Source organism: Centroberyx affinis, unplaced genomic scaffold, assembly GCF_046629955.1.
Source record: "Centroberyx affinis isolate AG114_WGS23_722 - 3 ecotype Tasmania unplaced genomic scaffold, CSIRO-AGI_Caff_v1 ptg001154l_1, whole genome shotgun sequence".
NCBI classification, from domain to species: domain Eukaryota; kingdom Metazoa; phylum Chordata; class Actinopteri; order Beryciformes; family Berycidae; genus Centroberyx; species Centroberyx affinis.
In genome coordinates, this window is record NW_027279686.1 from 44332 (window position 1) to 61669 (window position 17338).

Sequence of the window (17338 nt, forward strand, 5' to 3'; positions counted from 1 at the left end):
ATAGGTATAGAGAACATATACTGCTTTGCTCTTCCTAAATAAGTTAATATTCCCTTGAAATTAGATTTCACATACATTTTTTTAAATATGCTTGGGTCAGTGTGTTTGCTGACATGTTCCCCTCAAAGTGTGTATTCACCATCAGCATTCAGACTTCTACTCTGATAATTGCAAAATTACTAAAAAGAGAATCAGGGTGGATCTGCTTGAGATGGTATGTGTGTTAGAAGTATAATTTTCAGGCTGCTGGAAGGAAAAATAAAAAATTAGTGAGTGACATCCCAATGCTGCCTCAGGGATAGTCACAGATGGCGGTCGACTGCTTAGAAACTCAAAAATCTAGTTCTGAAAGTGTGACTTGAACACAAACTAGCTTGGGGAGTCTTTGAGGTATGAAATGTAATATATTTAGGTGAAGTTTTTACTTTAATGCATTAACAAGCCTTACAAAGTCTCCATTCTTGTGGGAAAATTCTGAGCTATGACATTGGCTAAAGTGGCGGCATATAGTGAAGCCGCTTCTAAACTCTCCTTAAGGGTGAATGTGCACGTCCGGACCTTCATCCGGAGGGTCATGAGCAGAAGGTCGACTGCAGCTCTTTGAAGGCGGCCCGTCTCTGCACCCTCTCCAGCTCCTGCCTCTTGCGTTCTTCTTTTTCCTCTCGGATCTCGGCCTCGAACTTGCTGCCCAGAGACAGAGCTTGCATCTGACGACACACAAAGTGGCAAGGAGAATGCTTAAGTTGTGGAATTGGCTCTGATGAGGAGGAGGATGCCATGCATTTATTTTGGTGCTGTCCACTTGTTGCATCATTTTGGCAGCAGGTGGCGCATTGGTTACTTTCACAAGCCATTTTCTTGCCTTTGTCCCCTTTCACAATTATGTGGGGAGTTCATGATGACCAAAATACTTTATTGAATATAATTGTATTGCTTGGCAAACTTTACACATTTAATACTCCAAATAAACAGTTATCATTGGCTTCATTTATTTCCTTCCTCAAACATCACTATTTGTTGGAAAGGCTAATTATGAGAGGGGAAGGTAAGGGACTTGCTTTCAGTGGTAAATGGGAAAAACTATTGGTTATAAAAGCATGGGATATTGAGCTTTGATATGTCCTGTTTTTGTATTCTTCTGTTCCTGTTTTCCACTTTTTTTTTGCCTTGTGTATTGGCTTTATTTATAAAAATTGTAAATGGAGTGTATAATACTTTATGTTCTGTTATGTAACTTTATACTTTTTATTTATGTATAAGCTTATATGACTAGACCTGCATTTGTTTATATCAGTTAGACTTTCTCTACCTTTTTTCTTCACAACTAGGCTGTGATCTCCATTCTGTCTAATTGATATACTTTGTTTTACATTTGTTATGTTTACAGTGTTTTTCTTCTCTTTTCTGATGTCTCTACATGTTTATGTTTTTTTCTGTCATTTCTGTGTGTTTTTATGTTGTATTGTTATTTTTGTTAAGTAAAAAAAAACACACAAAATGGCAGTGGTTCCTTCCCATCAATATAAGTCATTGCTAAATCCTATCCTATCCTATCCTTTCACCTCGCTTAAGTCATCAGGAGTCCATTCTGATGATGAGGAGAGAAGGCTAGCAGAATCAGTGACTTCTTTTAAATCACTTCTTAAAACCCATTTTTATGGACTTGCTTTTATGAGATGTCGTCTTTTATCGTCTTTCCCTTATCAGCTTTTTATCGTCTTTCTATTGTTTTGTTGCGTCTTTTATCTTTTATCTTAACTCTATCTTAATTTTATCTTACTTTTATTTTGGTTTTCATCCTACGATTATACCACTATTTACTTGAATGTTTGCTCTTTTCCACCTCTGTCCTCCTATGAATTTAATCCCTGTTTATTATTATTTAATTGCCTTTTAAATTCATAATTTGAGTATTCTGCTTTTATTTTGTCTGTCAGAGCACTTTGTAAACTGTTTTTAAAGGTGCTATATAAATAAAAGTTATTATTATTGTTATTATTATCATGATTAATTTCCTATAGAGGTGAGCGAAAGTAAGCACAAGGCTAAACATTATAAGCACTGTCATCCTAGACCAAGAGGGGATAGGTATAGAATGGCAATGCTTATAATAATGACATAGCCATCGCCCAAACTAGGCAATCATCAATGCACACGCTTGTAGAAATTACCACACCTCCATGTGCCTTCTTTAATTTGATTATAATGGTTATGGTTGTAATAATGACGCAGCTAGGTATTAGGTGTTTTATTCAATGGTACTGCTGGAGATAAAAAAATTTTATAACATGCATACATAAGAATAAAAATAGAAGCAACCTACTACACTAGTCAGCATAACAACCCACTGCAGTTTTCATAATGTGCTCCACCAAGTGGAATAATTTGTTCAACAAGCTGAGGTGGGACTGCCTCAGCACTTTCCGTTCAATAGTCCCTGTATTAATGAAGGGATGCTCATGTTTCATGCATACAGGGACATGGAATCTTTGTTCATGCAGTGAACAAAGATTTACAAGCATAATTTTACTGTTCCGTTTGTAGATATTTCTACATTCTAATTTCTGTTATCATTTAGCATTCAAGATTTGCTGGTTTTACATTTAATTTGATTTCCCCTGTACAAATAAAGGTTGAGTAAAAAAATATTAGCTTGTTGAAAAAGTCACATTACGACTGCCAGGTCATACCTGTCAGTCCTGAGCTGACTCAAACGGTATCTACCAAATACTTTGTGGTTTATTTTATCCCATTTAGGTGGGCTTTGTCATGGGACAATACAATAAGTAGTTCAGACAATCAAGTATTTGAAAGTCAATGCAGTCTACTTTCCCATAACTGTCGACTTACCCTGTATTTGCCCAGATTTCCTGCATCGAGTCTTATCAGACTTGTTGGTTAACCCCACCCAACCGGTACTCCATGCAGGTTAAAACAAAAACTATTTGCTCCAAGCCTGGAAATCACAACTCTTAAACCCAGACTTAAAATATATATATATATATTTTTTTTTTTTAAATCTATGTATTGACTCAAAAACAGTAGCCTACCTGCAAAAAATCAGACACAGACCTGAACAGAGCCATGGCTTGTTGGAGATATATCTGTTCAGATCTAGTCAATATCAAGGAGCCAATCTGTCCCATATAGCTCATGACCCAGAGCACAGAAAATGTTGGATTTCTTTTTTTGTGCACTAGGGGGCAGTGTGCCCTAAACCAGTCTCTATCAACTCCAAATGTGTTGGGAGGAGAGAGGGAGGCAATCAGACATCAGGGCTGCGACAGCTCAGTGGTATTTTTAGTCATTTAGCACAGAAACATTAACCAGATCTCTCCTCCTAACCCACATGAGGAAAATGAGGGAAAGAGGCCACTGAAATTCAGCTCACATTTTAATATGGCTGACCTGCATATTCAACTGGGACACTACTGAAACTACTGAGACAAGAAAACAATGACAGAGCCTTCTGCGATTATATCTGCATTGACAACGATATATATCATCATTTATTTTTCCACCTACACCCTTTCACTCTCTCTCAAAGCAGACACACACACACAACCACAGACCTTACACTGACTACATTAATTCCCTCCCTTACCCTCACCACTCTAACCTAGATCTAACCCTAATCTTAACCCTAAACCTAAGTCCTGATCCTAAACTAACCTTAACCTAACCCAAACCCAATCCTAATCTTAACCCTAAACTTGACCCTTGAAAAAGCAAGGACCAGCCAAAATGTCCTCAGGTCTAAAGCCGCTTTTCCACGGCATGGTACCGGCTCAACTCGACTCCATTCGCCTTTTTTGGTTTTCCATTGGGCAAGTACCAGGTACCAGGTACCATAGTACATTGAGGGGGTACTATCTGCAGTGGTAAACCAAGTGGTACTACCAAAAGCGAGTAGAATCGAGTTGAGTCGAGGTGAGTTGAGCCGGTACCATGCGGTGGAAAAGCAGCATAAAGGGTCTAAAACTCAAATTGGTTCTCGCAAGGACAGAAGTACAAGACCCAAGACGATACATGCACACACACACGTGTAAACATTCATACCTTGGCTTCAAAGAAGTCTTTGGCCCCCATCACTCCCTCAGTAGAGACATCTATCTCCGACAGCCTGGCCAGCACCATCAGGCCACTCTCCTCCTGCAGCTCTCCAGCCGCTGCCTTCCGGAAGATCAGGAGGAACTGGAGGAAGACAGCAACTAAGGTTAAGACTTTCAGTGTTTTCCCTACCTTGAATAAAATGTCCAGTACTAAGGCGCCAATACAGAGAACACTGAATTGACAGTTTATCATCACCTTGCACTCAACTGCGATATCAGACATGGCTAGCTGATAGAAGATTCAATTAAAGTTCCCTGGTTTCCTGATAAGGTAAGTTGTGTCACTTTACAACATTAGATTGTTTGATTTAGGTTTTGCATTTTGTTTGTTGGACTTGTGGAATAGTGGTAATATTGGTAGCATGTGGGTCATTATGTGTCTTCGTACAGTCTCGGAACCCATCGTCTATCGGTCTGACGACGATTAGACTCTGGGGGCGACGGCCAATATTTCGGGGTTTCCGGTGGAGCCAGTGGACATCCGGGCCAAGAACCGGAAACCCCGAAATATTGGCCGTTGCCCCCAGAGTCTAATCGTCGTCAGACCGATAGACGATGGGTTCCGAGATTGGTTTTTACTTATTATAGAAAAAGTCAAACAGCCCAGCCAACCCTAAATTTGGTATTAACGTAACTGTACCCAATTCCAGACAACATACAACCAAACTAATTCATCCTGTACTGTTTAAATTTAGATTTCTCATAAATGAATCATGCCGTTTGTCATTACCTTGTAATTTTGTTTTCTTCCAGACCCTGTAAATGGATGTTGGCGCAAGTAGTTTTGAGGTGCAAAAGCTTCTCCAGTTCTGGAGACTTCATTCAGTTCATGTCGACTTCAACATTAGCCCTTCCTGTGCCTTCACAATGCTGCAGATAACTGTAGGAATTGTAGGCTAGGTATTCAAGGCTTTTATTTTTCCATTTTTCAGCCAATATTGCCAGCACTGGATCTTTTTTTAAATACTCTTCACTGATATATTCATTTCTGTCAGTGGATCCTCTACATAAAGACACCATTGCCCAAAATGCAATCTAAGAGTTTACACTTCTCGCGTTAACTGATATGCGTTACTTATATGTCTAAATATCTATAGATATGAATGAAATTTGATATTTAGCATCCCAAATATGTATGAATTTGCCTTACTTGCCTTTTGGTAGGGGATTTGAAAAAATCGCACCGAAATACTCAAAATGGCCGTAACTGGATAAGGTGTCAGGGATTGGACACAGTTCAACTTTTCTCCCCAACTCCTAAAGCCATAGCTCTTGCTTTTTCTCTACTTCATCTCCACTGGAAGACGAGAACAGAAGAGCAAGACATACACACACATACCTCTCTGAAGCTCAGCTTGCCATCAAAGTCTTCGTCCACCTCCTTGATCATGTTTTTGAGGCCCAGGTGGGTCTGCGGAGCTCCCAGCTTCTCCATCATCAGCTTCAGCTCCATCAAGTCGATGAAGCCGTCTTTACCGGAGTCAAACCTACAAAAAACGCACCCGGAATTAGGTCCAACTAGGCTGGGACACAGTGTAGAACCAACCTCATGCAGTGGTCATTAAAAGGAAAACTCTAGCCTTAGATACTCTTGCCCTGTTTGATATGATCAGTTTGTGATGTCCAATGCATCCCATGAATTTTGTGATGAAGTGTTGGAATTGACTTTTCGTTGTACCCACTTACCCTCAACCTGCCTTTTCCTGAATGAACCACGCCCCTTACTCAGGACACAACATATTAATTGTTTATTGTTAATTTGGATCCCCATTAATTGTTACCAAGGCAACATCCGGGGTCCACAACATGTCTTGTGGCTGCGTATTATCTGGCAGGCAAAAAAAAAAAAAAAAGACGTTTAATTTCTCCCTTTGGCTCTGATGTTAAATTCCATGACTTTTCCATGGTTTTCCATACCTAAGTCAGAGGACTTCCATGACCTAAAATAATTTTTTTTGGTAATGGTGCTGGTAATGTTGTTTTTCTAAAGGGGTGAACAGTCTGAACTCCACTCCAGGTGGACTGATCACCTAATCCACCTAATGCTCCTATGTGTGAAACAAGTCTGAAAATACATTGCGCTATGTTCCTGGAAATTGACCCATTTGGAAAATTCCCTGATATTCCATGACTTCCCCAGAGAATTGATCAAATTCCCTGACTTGTCTGGAATACAGCTTTCAAAATTCTGTGATATTCCCAATATTCCATAGCCAGTAGAAACCCTGTAAAACAGGTTTCACTGGTTGTTCCCTAGAACAGGTTACACAAGTTACAGGGTGGAGCGAATATAGTGAAAGTCTTGCTGTCTAACTGGCTGTTGGGATAAAGCCCACAAGTTATCTACTGCCACCTTGAGTGCCAAATACACACACTGTTTTCTCCAATGAAGCACGAAAGCAGCCATTCTTAGGACACAAAGCTATCGCCTCAGTCACGCTTGCATGTGATTGTGTTGTGAGAGATTCGACTGGCCAGTCGGACAGCTGTTATCACCTGTGAGCCAATGGCAAACCACAGAGAGGCTTATGTCTGATAGAAAGAGTATTTATAGAAGCTTTCAGCAGCTGTTGGGGGGGGGGGGGGGGGCAGCAAATCTGGTATGAGTGAAAGCACACACACACACACAGAAGTATCAGGCATGCCGAACCCAGAGTGAGAGTAATCTGCTCAGACCAAAAAGGAAGCCATTGTTTCATTCCATCTCTTCAAAAGGCCATGAGGGCCCTCCCTCTGCGCATTTGAAAGGACCCTTATTTAGCACTATTAACCATGAAACAATCAACCTAAGATAACATCATCACAGTGGCACAAAAGAACATTGAAACCCATCCAGCATTGAAAGTCTCAAGAGGAAATACCCTAAAACCTAGTACATATCCAAATACCTATAAACTAAGGGTGCGTTCACACCACACATGTTTATTTGAACTCTGGAGCGTCTCTTCCTTTAGTTCAGTTCGTTTGGCCAGGTGAGAACAATTCCATTTGAACACCAAATAAAGGCACAGAGACGTCTGAAAATGCGAGTCTCTGTCCTCTTCCAAGAGAACTGCGGTGCGGTTCATTAGGAGTGAGAACGTAGTCCAAAGAAACGGCCCCAAAACTCAAGGGTTTATGGGTGTAAGGAGACGGATGTTGACATCTGATGGCCAGCAGTTCCTCATGCTTGGAAAGCCTAGCATAACAAAATGAACCAAGGGCAAACCGCAGTCTGGATTGATACTCACATTCAGCTATTTCTTCATGTGCTCTTAACTGGTATGAACACCAGAGGAGAAGAAGAGCGAGGACAGAGAGGTCAGGACAAGTCCACCATGCTTAGCTTAAAGGATTAGTTCACCCAAAAATGAAAATTCTGTCATCATCTACTCACCCTCATGCCAGTTGAAACACAGGTGAAGTTTGTCCATATAACACACAGGGAGGTTGCCAGCCCAACTCCATAGCAGCCTTCTCCAAAACAACTGAAGTCAGTGGGGACCAGTTCTTCAGAGTTCCAAAAAGACCTACAGTATATTTACACCATCATTTAGTGCAAATCTTAACTACAGCTGATTAATTTGCAACAAATAATGGTGTATAGGTCTTTCTATTCACAGTGTGATTGTTTGGTTGTTTTTGTTTTGGAACTCTAAAGAACAGGTCCCCATTGACTTCAGTTGTTTTGGAGAAGGCTGCTACCAAGTTGTGCTGGCAACCTCCCTGTGTGTTACATGGACTAACAAATTTCACCAGTGTTTCATTTGGCATGAGGGTGAGAGTAGATGGTGACAGAATTTTCATTTTTGGGTGAACTATTCCTTTAAATTACAGGAAGTGGAATAAGGTTTGTTTAGACCCCCCATTCTCCTGCCACCAAAATCTCTAACCTGGCAGGATGACAAGTTACCGAAACTCTGTCCAATAAACAAGCTACTTGTGAGTCCTTGTGACTTTTGTTTACGAGCCCTGGTTCACTTACAATTGGCCAATCTTTTCAGTGGAATCCACAAAGAAACCAACACATTGCTTCTGATCCAAGTCTAATTTCTGAGCCAACTATCCAGCTGAAAGCCAATTAAATCTGCTCACACACATATATACAAGCAAGAAGTTGAGTACGATAAATCAAATTTGTGCAATGTATCTGACAACTGCTGGTTGTGCTAGCAGTGTGACAACTGTTCCCACAACAACTGACCATCTCTGCCCAGATCGCATTCCTGAGCACTTGCGTGGGCCAAAGCTTATTAGAATTAAAAGACTACGACTGAAAGCTAACTCACTCACTGCCTAAAACGCATACATGTAATTGGAATGAAAGCAGAAAAATGGAAAACCATAATAGCCATGGCTCACTATGCTTTGCTCAAACTTGGGGACAGCATTTGGATTTGGATTATCTGCTGAGTTTAATTCTGCTTGCATAGATACTTAAAAGTCGTTCTGACCTGAATAGCTTAGGTGTTTTCTTCTGAATTCACAACTAACTGTTTAATACCAGAGAGGAGGCTTTCTTCATTTCAGGGAGTGGTGCCACTTTTCCCTGCGATGGTCTGGGCCGGGCCTCATTGTTCCGGCAGCATTGTTAATTATAGATGCCACAGCTCTTGGCATAAGGGAACTCACTCTCACTCGCTGCTATTTTTCCTCTGTCTCCTTCATTCTGACTTTTCAATTCAGTTCAGTTCAAAGCGCTTTATTGGCATGGCTAGAACGGGAAATCTAAAAATATACAACAAAATAGAGATAATAAAAAGCAATGTAGAACTTCTTTTTCATTTAAGACAATGATATTTCAATTGGATGATTCAGTTGAAAGGTTTAATTTGGTTGGTTTGCTCTTCCTCTGGATAACTGAAGCACACACAACCGGTATTGGTGTCAAATTCATTGTTTTTCTTTAAATTTTGGGGAAGAATTCTGCTCTCACCTCTGGATTTTCCACAGTGTGATAGGAAGTGGATCTCTGTCTTCAGCTCTCCTATCTCTCTCTCTGCTGCAGAGATGGATTGTGTGTGTGTGTGTGTGTGTGGATGTGTGTGTGTGTTTGTCTGGAGAAGATGCAGGTAAGGGTTGTCAGTAGGCTACAATACATCCTCATTTGCAATGTAGCAGCCCATTTTAGCCTGGCTCTAACTCTGATGTGGAGTTTTGTTCTACAGATAAAAGATTTTTGTGGACATAAGGGGAAAAAGGAGGAAAACTGAATTCCTAAACAAACAAAAAAAAACACTGAGTCAACAGAGGGAGCAGTGTTACAGACCAGCTAAAAAAAAAGATACTCAAATCTAAATGTGAAGCAATATTTCACTTTGGTATGAAGGTGAAATATAAGTTTTTCTGGAAATACTCCTTTGCTTGTTTCCTCACTATAAATAATGCACTAATGTATCATGATAATTATCTAGCCGAGCTTTCAACACACTGCATTAAAAATGTGAAATATGCCTTTAAGCCCAGTGCTTTCTGAGAGGAAAACTGGGTCACCAGGCGGCGGATCCCCCATGGGAATGTGGACTGGGTGAATGGGATCAGTGCGGCATAATAAGAGGAGGAGTGAAACTGAAGAGATTTGAGGCGGAGGGATAGCTGAAACTCCTGGATGACAGACGAGTTTTGAGGTTAGAAACCAGGTTGTGATGCCTACCACCTATTTGCCCCGGGCCACATTCCCACCAGCCAAGTACCCACCAGCTAAAAGGAGTCCTATGTTCCCAGGGTCCTATGTTCCCCAGATTTATATGGCACATAATGGGAACATGACAAAGGGTCCTATGTTCCCAGGGTCCTATGTTCTCCAGGTCTACATATGTGCTCTCCCAGGGTCCTATGTTCCCAGGGTCCTATGTTCCCAAGGTCCTATGTTCCCAAGGTCCATTGTTACCAGGGTCCTATGTTCCCAGGGACCTATGTTCCCAAGGTCCTATGTTCCCAGGGACCTATGTTCCCAGGGCCCTATGTTCCCAACGTCCTATGTTCCCCAGCTCTATATAGCACATAATGGGAACCTGAAAAAGATGTTCCCCCAAGAGTTTTTATCCACAGAACCACCCAGACTCTTTAATATTCTCTGCCGGGTCAGATTTGACCCGGAACACCACAGATGTAACAATTTTTTTTAGAGACCTTCAAAATCAAATAAAATGATAACCATCGGTTTTGTTGTGTTTATATAGCTGTTTTGAAGCCTTGTTCCAATAAAAAAAAACTGGATAATATTTATGAAATATTTTAACTTGAAACAGGTCAAATTTGACCCGAACACAATAGGAGGGTTAATGTGTGTTAACAGAATATTGAACTGGGAACATAGGACCCTGGGAACATCGGACCTTGGGAACATAGGACCTTGGGAACATAGGACCCTGGGAACATAGGACCTTGGGAACATACATAGATACGCTCCCAGCTAAACTACGCCACCGAGGAAAGTCTCAGAAAACGACAGCTACCACCATCTGACCTGGCACCAACCACCCAGAGCCGGGGTCAAAAGCAGCCTGAGAGCCTGGCTGAGGAGAAACTGGAGTTACAAGGCCTATTCCTAAATAAATTCTCAATGGAATGCTACTTGGCAAATAAATACGCGCATAAAGTTGTTTTTCCCCTGTGCTCTCTGTTAGAACAGGCAGAACCTGGACGAGATGCATCATGATCATGATATCATGACGCAGCAAACAGACACCTGGCATTCTACTGACCTAGACCTGAGCTCTATTTTTGGCACCACCCTCTTGCCCATTACTCTTGAAATTTTTCAGTGCTCACCTTCCTACAATCCTCCACAAAATGGCTATGCCTCTTATTCAAATGAGTAGGGATCAGACATGAAATAAGTAATTGCATCAAATCAGGAGGCTGTCAACAATTGCATTGGCTATTGTTGAGCATGCCACTATATTATAGGGATGGGACAATATCCTGATCTCACAATACGGGGTCTGCAATTCAATACAACCACGACACGATGTCATAAATAAAAGTTAAATGACAACAAACTAGAGCAGAATTACATTTATTTCCGAGTCACAAATCTTTCTAGCAATGGCACGGGCTCGCTAGAATGTAAACAGCAATTTAAAAATGTCATTACAAAGTGCAAACAATATCATTTCGATGGTGATCTTGTGATATTGTGATCGACAAGCCGCCTCATTTGTGATTACTACAGCAGAACAAAATGTAGCCAATATCGCGAGACATAATGTCGCATTTTTGTATCGTGATTTGTTGGATTTCGATATATTGTCCCATCCCTACTATATTAACAGCGTCCATATAGTCAGCGTTCTGTACTGTAATGATATATTACATGAAATTATAGTACTAGTGGTGGAAAGTAACTAAGTACATTTACTCAAGTACTGTACTTAAGTACAATTTTGAGGTACTTGTACTTTATTTGAGTATTTCCATTTTATGCTACTTTGTACTTATACTCCACTACATTTTAGAGGGAAATATTGTACTTTCTACTCCATTACATTTATTTCACAGCTATAGTTCCTAGTTACTTTTCAGATCAATATTTTATATTTAAAACATTTGATCATCTTTATAAAATAACTATAAAATAGCATTGTTATAGATTAGACTACCCAAAAGTATAGCTAAATTGTTAAGATTAGCTTCACGTTGACAACTTTAAAATGCTGCTTACATGTACATGTATGTCAATAAATCAGTATTAATATTCCAATAATTTATGAAAAATATAACTCTCTAAATGGGGACAGTTTGCATAATGAGTACGTTTACTTTGATACTCTAAGTACATTTTGCTGCTGATACTTATGTACTTTTACTTAAGTAAGAATTTGAATGCAGGACTTTTACTTGTAATGGAGTATCTTTACATTGTTGTATTGCTACTTTTACTTAAGTAAAAGATCTCAGTACTTCTTCCACCACTGTCTGTAACACCAGATTGATGACCACATCATGGAGGCGTAGGATAGGGCACACTAGCAATGAGCAACATGTGACACACTTGTGTCCGTCATGGGAGGATATATGCTCATTAACAACTGCAGGGACTATTGTTGGGCTGAAGAATTCACTGAACTTAACCCCAGGCTTTAGGTCAGGAAGAGAGGGAGCTGAGGGGAATAAATGTTTGCTAAATGAGACTTTTTGAGCATGCATGATATCTATGTGGGGAAATGCTTAAAGGAATAGTTCACCCAAAAATGAAAATTCTGTCATCATCTACTCACTCATGCCAAATGAAACACAGGTGAAATTTGTTAGTCCATATAACACACAGGGAGGTTGCCAGCACAACTCCATAGCAGCCTTCTCCAAAACAACTGAAGTCAGTGGGGACCAGTTCTTCAGAGTTCCAAAAAGACCTACAGTATATTTACACCATCATTTAGTGCAAATCTTAACTACAGCTGATTGATTTGCAACAAATAATGGTGTATAGATCTTTCTATTCACAGTGTGATTGTTCTAAACTCTAAAGAACAGGTCCCCATTGACTTCAGTTGTTTTGGAGAAGGCTGCTACCAAGTTGGCAACCTCCCTGTGTGTTATATGGACTAACAAATTTCACCTGTGTTTCATTTGGCATGAGGGTGAGTAGATGATGGCAGAATTTTCATTTTTGGGTGAACTATTCCTTTAATTTGCCAATGGACATCTCCCCTCGACCAGCAAGGACACAAGACACTTTGTCTCTACTAGACAGAATATGAGTATTATTCTTTCTTTCTTGCTGTACCTCTCCTTCCACCCTGTCCGCCTAATCTCTAGTATCTGAGAAGTTCTCTGACCTGCTGCCTCTCTCCTAAGTGGGACTCCTCCTGCTCTGAGATGAGCTCGACTGCATAACCAGAGCAGAAAAACTGCACAGTCATTGCATAATGTAGGCCCAGTACTGGCCGGCAATCAATAACTTGCAATGTGCTTTCCATCCAAAATGTTATATCGCAATGTAACAGAGGTGGGGACTCGAGTCGGACTCAAGTCACAATTTGAATTGCTTGAGACTTGACTTTGACTTGTACTTTGATGACTTAAACCGACTTAAAAAGGTTTCAAGTCTATGAGATTTGCTCTACCAGACAACCAAATTTAAACTCCGTTTTCAGAATTTAGAATGATTGAAGTTGAAACTGATTGTAGAAATCAAACTCATGATGCTCTTACCAATTTTTATCCTATTAAAACCATATTGCATTGAAAAGTCCTAGATATTTAGTTTTCTTTAAGATATTAAATTGATACTGGACTCTTGATTTGTTCTGACTTAACTTGCTGTTCTACATTTAGACTTGAGACTTGACTTGGTCATTTACATTTATACTCGGGACTTGACTTGAGACTTGACTTGAGACTTGTGCCTCTAGACTTGAGACTGACTTGGGACTCGCGCAGAGTTGACTTGGTCACACCTCTGCAATGCAATATTGCGATATTTGAAAATACTGCGATATTCAATATTATCCAATATTGACCCAAGCCCGATTTCTACCCAATAGTTTGATGTGTACCTGTAGCCAGGTGGCTGTACTCCATGTACTTGCATGATATCAGTTTAAGCGCAATGGCTCTATAAGTCAGTGGTTCTCAACGTGGGGTCCGGGGACCACCAGGGGTCCTTGACGGGGTTCCAGGGGGTCCCCAGCAAATTGATGAATTGTTAAACTTCATTATTTCATTTACAAGAAGTTAATTAGAGAATGATCATAGTTTCTCTGTTATCTCTCTACCGACAATACAGATAGTCATGGAATTCTGGACAAAATCATATCTAGCAATAAAAATATTATCAGATTTGGGTTTGAGAGACAAAATCTCATCAAATGGGGGTCTGTGGCTCTAATGTGGGCTAAATTAGGGTCCTAGATATGAAATAGGTTGAGAATCACTGCTATAAGTGGTGCAAGAAAGTCACCTCTAATAATCAAACTTCTATCTATGTAATTTCACTCCTTTCCTGATCGGACGTCCCACCAGTACCAACACAAAGACGCTATTGTCACCAGGAGAGGGGGGTGCTGCTGAGGAAACTGCCTCGGACAAGAGTGGCCCTTATCCTCTGATTGAAAAGGGCACCAACACAATGCCTGTACAGTTCCATTGCACCGGGAGAGAAAGAGGAAAAAAACATTATTTCACCCGGTTGTGGGTGTCAACATGCCCCGTGACCTCTGTCATTTCACTGGAACTGGAGGACTTCTCATGGTCTGATGCTGCAGGTGGACCAGCCCATGAGAAGAGTAAGAAGTACCACAGAGATAGGAAGTCTCTCTCAAGTTTACACAAGACTGGATGGACGAAGTGTGTAAGAAATAGAGAAAACTCCCAGGTGGTTGTGAACAGCGCCTGCAGTGACCAGCAGTGGTGGAAGAAGTACTCTGATCCTTTACTGAAGTAAAAGTACCAATACAGCAATGTAAAAATACTCCATTACAAGTAAAAGTCCTGCATGAAAAATCCTACTGAAGTAAAAGTACATAAGTATTAGCAGCAAAATGTAGTTAAAGTATTAAAGTAAAAGTAGTGGTTTGGTCCCTCTGACTGATATTTTATTATATATGACATCATTAGATTATTAATACTGAAGCATCAGTGTGTAAGCAGCATGTTACTGTTGTAGCTGCTGGAGGTGGAGCTAGTTTGAACTACTTTATATACAGTTAGCTAGTTTAGTCCAGTGGTTCCCAACCTAGGGGTCGGGCCCCTCCAAAGGGTCACCAGATAAATCTGAGGGGTCGTGAGATGATTTATGGGAGAGGAAAGAAGAAAAAACAAAGTTCTGATACACAAATCTGTTTTCGGTTTTTGGACTTTTTCTCTAATCTTTGATTTTTGCTGAAATATTGGATCATTTGAACATTTATTGAAATTAAACCATGTGAGGTTTAGAGGGAAAAATCACTATTTGGTGGAGCTGTTAACAACTCATAGACATCTGAAATGTGACCCGACTACACACTGCTTTTTGTAAGACGTCAAAAGCCAAAAAGGTTGGAAACCACTGGTTTCATCTTTAACAATGTGTTGTATTTTAAAAGCTTGTTATATTATCCATTGTGTCAAATCTCCATCTGAAAAGTAACTAAAGCTGTCAAATAAATGTAGTGGAGTAGAAAGTACAATAATTCCCTCTGAAATGTAGTGGAGTGGAAGTATAAAGTAGCATCAAATGGAAATACTCAAGTAAAGTACAAGTATCTCAAAATTGTACTTAAGTACAGTACTTGAGTAAATGTAGCCTACGTAGTTACTTTCCACCACTGGTGACCAGTGAGTCAATCAGTCATTTAATCAATCAGCAGAGTCAGTAGTTTCACCTGGAGGCTTCACGTCAGCAGCACCAGTTTAATCTCATCATGGGCTTCTAGTCCCACATGCTCATTCAGTAATAATCCCTTGAACAGTAAGTAAACATGTCGGCCTGTTCATTACATTTGAGCAGAGACAATCCCATAACCAAAAGAAAAAAAAAGTCCCTGACACCCTAAAATCAACAACAGTTAGGTCTTATCAGGTCTCAGATTTAGCCTTACCTCTTGAACATTTTCTCCATGTCCTTAATCTGTTTGCGGGAGAACTCTTTAAACTCGGTGAAGGGGTTGAAGACCCGGGCTGGTCTAGGAGCAGCGCTTCCCTCGTTGATGTCCAGCCTGCGGGTCAGTTTGGCGGACAGTTCGGAGGACGAGTCGCTGCTGCTGGGTGGCTCCGGGTCCCGGGGTTTGACCGATATCTGCTCGGTCGCCGGCTCCGGTTCAGCCGCCTGCACAGCGGCCAGCCGCCGCTGCAGTTTCTTGGCCAGCTCTTCCGATGCCATGCTGAGGAGGATAGCAGCCTTCACACTGGCTGTCTGAGAATGGAGCTTCAGAGCAACTTAAAGTACCAGTGTCAAGCTAGGGAGAATGAAAAAGGACTTCCGGTAAAAACCTTCAAAATAAAGGCCTCGTTGACGAACGCGTTTCAACGTTTTTGTATACAGTGAAAATTAGGCTAACTTCATTTGAGGGTGGATTTGTAGGGAATCAAAATACAGTTGCTGTGTTTTTTGTTTGTTTTGTTCTGATTTTTGTTTTTTACACCCTCCAAGTTATCTGAGAATTTCTTTGTATTTTTTTAACAGCTATCTGGCATCTTGCATAGGCCTATATGGCTATTAACATTTATTAAAAAGCCAGAGTTTCACTAAATATTTATTGTAATTTGTATTTTGATACCATTTTGTTATTCTGTACACCTAAATAATGTTTTTTTTTTCCAGGCGTGACAAAATGTAGCCTACACTTTTATTTGTAAGGCAAAATCAACTCACTTCCGGTCTTATTCTTGCTCTTTTCAGCAGCTTGACCCAGCTCGTCAAGCTAGCCAAAATAACAATAAAGCGTCCGGTCAAAACTTTTCAAAATAAAACCTTAATGACGAAAAAATGTTCCATTTTTGTTTTTTGTTTTTTTTAGTAGGTTAATACAGACGTGGAAAAAGAACATTAAACATGTCATCAGAGGGGCTCCGAGTTCACTCACTATGACAAGAAATAGTGCACAGGGCTTACATTCACTAAAGAGGCAGAACCAAGGAGGTTCCATATTAACGGGCAGAACACTGACTTACTGATTTGGCGCCCCCTAGTGACCAAAAATATTTGAATTTCAAGTGTTAAAACTGCCTCACTCTTGCCTTGCTATAAAGGCAGAGAGTGTAAAAAAAAAAAATCGAACTTTATATCACCAAACATAACAAGTAATGTAGAAATAAAGCATAAATAAATAACTATATACAAAATAACTAAGCACAACAAAATATTGCACACTTATAAGAAAGTTAAACACTATTTTACAGTAAACAATACAATTACAGTAGAAAATTGTAGTTACTGCTACTTACTATACTACTCCACATGTATAGGCCTACTATGACTTTTTTTTTATTTTTTTATTTTTTTATTACAGAACACCATATTTATGTGATTGTGGGCATTTGCCAATGTAGCTACAATGTTTCTCTGCAACCACTTACGCCTAAATGTATTGTATAATAAAGTATAATAATGTATAATAAAGGTATTTAGGAATATTCTGACGTGCGTTTGTGCAGCAACAATTATGTGACCTGTGTAATGTTTAATCTGTCCAAAAAATAGTATTTCTCCATTTAAATGTAGAGGAGAACTTTATCAAAAGGATTAGAATATTTTTTATGATAGAAAAACATTGCATGTAATGTATAGTTGCAGCCTATATTAATGGTTAATTTGCTGTTTT

General features: G+C 40.0%; 1 protein-coding gene across 1 annotated transcript; it reads right to left on the bottom strand.

The window, feature by feature from the left end:
• Nucleotides 1-561: 561 nt before the first annotated feature.
• efhd1 (EF-hand domain family, member D1) lies at nt 562-15897 on the bottom strand. The gene is made up of 4 exons (XM_071524132.1): nt 15617-15897; nt 5452-5599; nt 4060-4194; nt 562-707 (listed from the first exon to the last, which is right to left on the bottom strand). The coding sequence occupies exons 1-4, from the start codon at nt 15895-15897 to the stop codon at nt 573-575; spliced, it is 699 nt and encodes a 232-aa protein (XP_071380233.1). The 3' UTR covers nt 562-572.
• Nucleotides 15898-17338: the final 1441 nt, after the last annotated feature.

Excerpts from the sequence above, each read along its gene's own strand:
- efhd1 (XM_071524132.1), bottom strand. The coding sequence starts at position 15,897 with ATGGCATCGGAAGAGCTGGCCAAGAAACTGCAGCGGCGGCTGGCCGCT. Across the intron at positions 5,600-15,616 it reads ATGGAGAAAATGTTCAAGAG|GTTTGACTCCGGTAAAGACG; the intron begins GTAAGGCTAAAT and ends CGTTTTTTGTAG. Across the intron at positions 4,195-5,451 it reads GCAAGCTGAGCTTCAGAGAG|TTCCTCCTGATCTTCCGGAA; the intron begins GTATGTGTGTGT and ends GTCTTCCTCCAG.